At 39.8% G+C, this 3,879-nt stretch overlaps 1 protein-coding gene across 1 annotated transcript in view; it reads left to right on the top strand.

The window, feature by feature from the left end:
• The window catches only part of LOC118417373 (jerky protein homolog-like), a 5,894-nt gene extending 5,038 nt beyond the window's left edge, over positions 1-856 (top strand). Inside the window, exons 3-4 of the mRNA XM_035822927.1 lie at positions 112-549; positions 761-856. Of these exons, the coding sequence (XP_035678820.1) occupies positions 112-549; positions 761-856 (534 nt within the window). The remainder of the gene's footprint in view (positions 1-111; positions 550-760) is intronic.
• The last annotated feature ends 3,023 nt before the right edge of the window (positions 857-3,879 follow it).

The raw sequence follows: 3,879 nt of genomic DNA, 5'->3' as shown, positions 1-3,879 counted from the left end.
CACTCCTCCCCACAGCCGTCGACTTCTGCCTCTGCCACTCCTCCACCACATCCCTCTACTTCTACTTCCATTTCTTGCCCAACCTGTCTTACACCCTGCACAACATGCCAGCCGCTCCTGAGTCCGCTGATACAACGTCTTGTACCACCAGAGTTACAAGACATTCTCCTCCCCGTCACAACACCCAAGTCGTCTGGCCGCAAATCAAGGAAAAGGCTCACGGGAAGGGTTCTGACTCATGACGAAATTATAACTGAAATCAGACAAAAGGAAACAGAGAAGAAAGAAAAAGAGGAACGCAAAGAGAAACGAAAGACTGAGCTCAACAAAAAGCGAGAAGAGAAAAAACAGAAAGAGTTAGAAAAAACGCGAAAGAAGGAAGAGAGACAAGCTGAAGCTAAAAGGAAACTGGAAGAGAAGGAAGCCAGAAAGAGAAAGAGAGAAGAGGGCAAGCTACAGGCACAAAAGAAGAAGAGGCGGGAGAATGGAGAGGAGAAGGAGAATCAACGGCAGCCTGTCGATGATCCTGGCTCATCCAGTAAAACAGTGGTGGGTAAACGGACTAATGCCGCATTTAGCATTTAAGCACATGTTATGGTTTGAATGAATACCGTTTGCACTCAAAACAGATATGAAACATAAAATCACGGTTATCTAGTCGACTCAATTACATATAATTTCAATATAATGTTTGATTTTGTTGTATTCTACAACTATTCAAATAAACTCAATGACGCTTACATTTTGCTGTTGTTTACAGACACAGTCCAGACAGCGGAAGCCTCCGACATGGCTGTCACTATACTATGAAACAGGCGATGACGATGTGGAAGTCCAGGAAGATCTCGAGAGCTAGGCACAGTTTAGAGCCTATTCGAAGTCACCGAGATTGATAATATTTGAAATAACTTTGAAAATTTGAAAGAACTATTTTGAGGAAAAGAATATTTCAGTCACGAGAGTTCTAAATTGTTCAAACAATATTGGATGGAAAAGTACTGGTAAAATTATCTCTTTATTTAGAACAATTTTCAAACATCTATGTGGGTTTTTTTCCTTGTTGGAAAATGCGTCATTTTCCCCTCCATAACAACTTTTATTGACCCTTAAACCAAGCTTCTAAGCTGGGTCATTTGTTTGGGTCTTGTATCTTTAGATTAGTTACTTATCAAGGTTCACAGTTAGATTGTTACAAAGATTTCCAAAAGACGACATGAGATTCAATTCAATATTACTCATCCTCTTGATGTGCCGTTGTTTTCGTTGTTTGGCAACTGGTTGAAAGGCTTACCTTTTAAGGACTTAAAATGTTCCTCGCTAAAATTATTCATCAGAACTTAAGATATTCTCGTTGATATTCCTATAATAGGAAGAAGATTGACCACAATAGGTACCTACTGGCTACAAATATACCCGATATCATTGTTACTAGTATTATCATTATATAAACCTATAGACGCCGGGAAGGTGTTCATCTTCGTGCATCACTTTCCTTCATGCAAATAAATGCATTTACCAACTGTAAATAGAAACAACGTGTTGTCACTGTTTTTATTATTCGCTACTTCAAATGACACGAAAACCAGTTACTGAGTAATTTGGCAACGTCGCCATGATGGGCAGCTCCTCAGTATTAACGCCAATTACAGGCACTACAGTGTGACGTGGAAATCATTGAATGTGTTCACTCGCTGATTATAGAATATCTATTTATATAGAATATCTGACAACAAATAAGAAATCGATACTGTATGAACGTCCGGACGTCGAAACTTTCAGGGTGTTCGATGAAATAATAACCTGATTTAATCGCGATTCTTAGGCCCTTCCTACATTGCCGCGGGGAGGAACCTACAAGCTCCGGATAGCGGAGTTTGTGTTACACAGACTAATGAAATAAATGTCGTCAAAATTACGTAAGTTGATGCTTTGTGCAAAACAATTTTTGTGTATGAAATCTAATCGCTTGCAGTGTGCGACAAAATTCCCAGGGGGCTCTTCAAGTGACCCTTTGACCTGCAAATATCACTTACATCCTTTCCGTGTTGGGCCTGGCGCTTCAGCAGTTGGTCGTGAATTTCCGGATGATAAATTGCATTGTTACAGATCCACTAAAAGGCTATGCTCTGAGAGATATAAAGCATATGCGATTAATGTTCAAGTAGAACCACAGAACGGGTTTCGCTCGAGCAATCTCCCCTGGGCCGGGATCACGTGGATCGTGTTTACGTGCAGACAAAATGGCGTGAGGACCGGCCGGCGGTGTCGACGGTGAAATCTAGTTGCGTTAACACCTTGATGTAAGTCTGTGCTGGCTGACAGTGAACATTTAAGGAGCCGTATACGTAGTTCTGTTGATAGAAATCATGGACAAGTATTAAATAGCTGTTTGATACCTGGCCATAATGTTCTGGAAGAAATGTGTTTGAAATCCCCTTGTTTTATTTCATCTCTCCGCATTGGAGCAAGTCGTGCAATGTAAGAAAAAGTACATGTTTGCGACAGAAAAACAGTATTGTGAACTTTTAGTCTAATTTTTTAGTACATGAAATAACTTCTTATACCCCGAAAAGGCTTAAAGGTTATTATGTCGAACTTTGGACCCCCTTTTTGTGCTGGAACGTTCCACTAGAATGTAAATCAAATACGTACGGTACGTTAAGTGCGCTCCCAAACCGCAGCGCGGATCGTTATCATTAAATGAAACCTGTATCCATGTAGCTTTAATCACGGTTATACGACTACCAATCGATTAAAATTTAGTTCTGATGGGTAGCGGGTCAGATGTACAATAAAAAATGCATGTACACAACACGTAGAACACATGTCTAAGTATGGCCCCCTCCCGTTACAGGTCTGACTGGATGTAGAGTACAGTCAAACAATATAAGACAAACGGATTCTCAAAGAAAATTTTAGCCAATAGAGAGGATTTTGCATGTTTAGAAACAGTTCTGTTATAAGGAAAAGTCAGAATTAAAAGTACAAGTTTAAATCTCTGCTGACTACAGAACCTGCTCAAGTAAACATGATCTGTAGTAGTCTCTAGAATTTTGGAATTCTTTCCTGTATTTCCTGAGTGTCTATATGGTGTACAGATTCATCTTTAAAATCCTGTGTTTTGCCCCACTGGTTGGGTCCGGTGTGTAATGTTCTAGTGGATGATCTGAACTATATCATGAAACGACATGTACTACTGGTATTATCATAGCATAGTACAGCATAGCATATAGTTTGGATGGAATATATATCCTATATAAAGGAATATATAATATTTTTGGACATTCGGACAGCATCAGAGTTATATTTTTGTAGTGTTGAATCAGAGACCCATCCCTGACTCCACTGACCCCTGTGTGGTCCTGTGTTTGCTGTTTGTGGTTGGTTCTAGTCGCCCCAAAAACTCGTCATCGTTAACGGTTCATTTAGAACTGTTTCTGCCTCCTCTCTTAATAAAGACAGGTGAAGGTAAGACCGACTCTTTCAGGTGGAAAAGATATATGATGAGCTTAATGGACATTCTTAAGTCTTTTGTTTCTGTTCATGACTCGTTAACAGCCCCGAACGCTAACAACAGTTTTCTAAAGGAAGTTCTTGTTTTTATCTAAGAATAACAGGGCAAGGTAAGGTCTCACCCTTTCAAGTGTGGAAGAGAAATGATTGGTTTGGTGCAATATTATTACATCCTTTGTTTGTAGTTAATGGCTGGTTAATAGCAGACCTTATACAGTTGTCATCACTGATGGTTTACGTAAAGAGGTTTTTGTTTCTTCCTCTAACTCTAAGACAAACAGGTGAAGATCGGGTGAGTTCTTTTCTCTATTATGCCTTATGTTTGCTGGTTGTGGTTCGTTAGTAGCTGACCCCAAAGACTGTCAT

Source organism: Branchiostoma floridae, chromosome 6, assembly GCF_000003815.2.
Source record: "Branchiostoma floridae strain S238N-H82 chromosome 6, Bfl_VNyyK, whole genome shotgun sequence".
In the NCBI taxonomy this organism is placed as follows: Eukaryota; Metazoa; Chordata; class Leptocardii; order Amphioxiformes; family Branchiostomatidae; genus Branchiostoma; species Branchiostoma floridae.
This window is presented reverse-complemented; position numbering and strand designations above follow the sequence as displayed.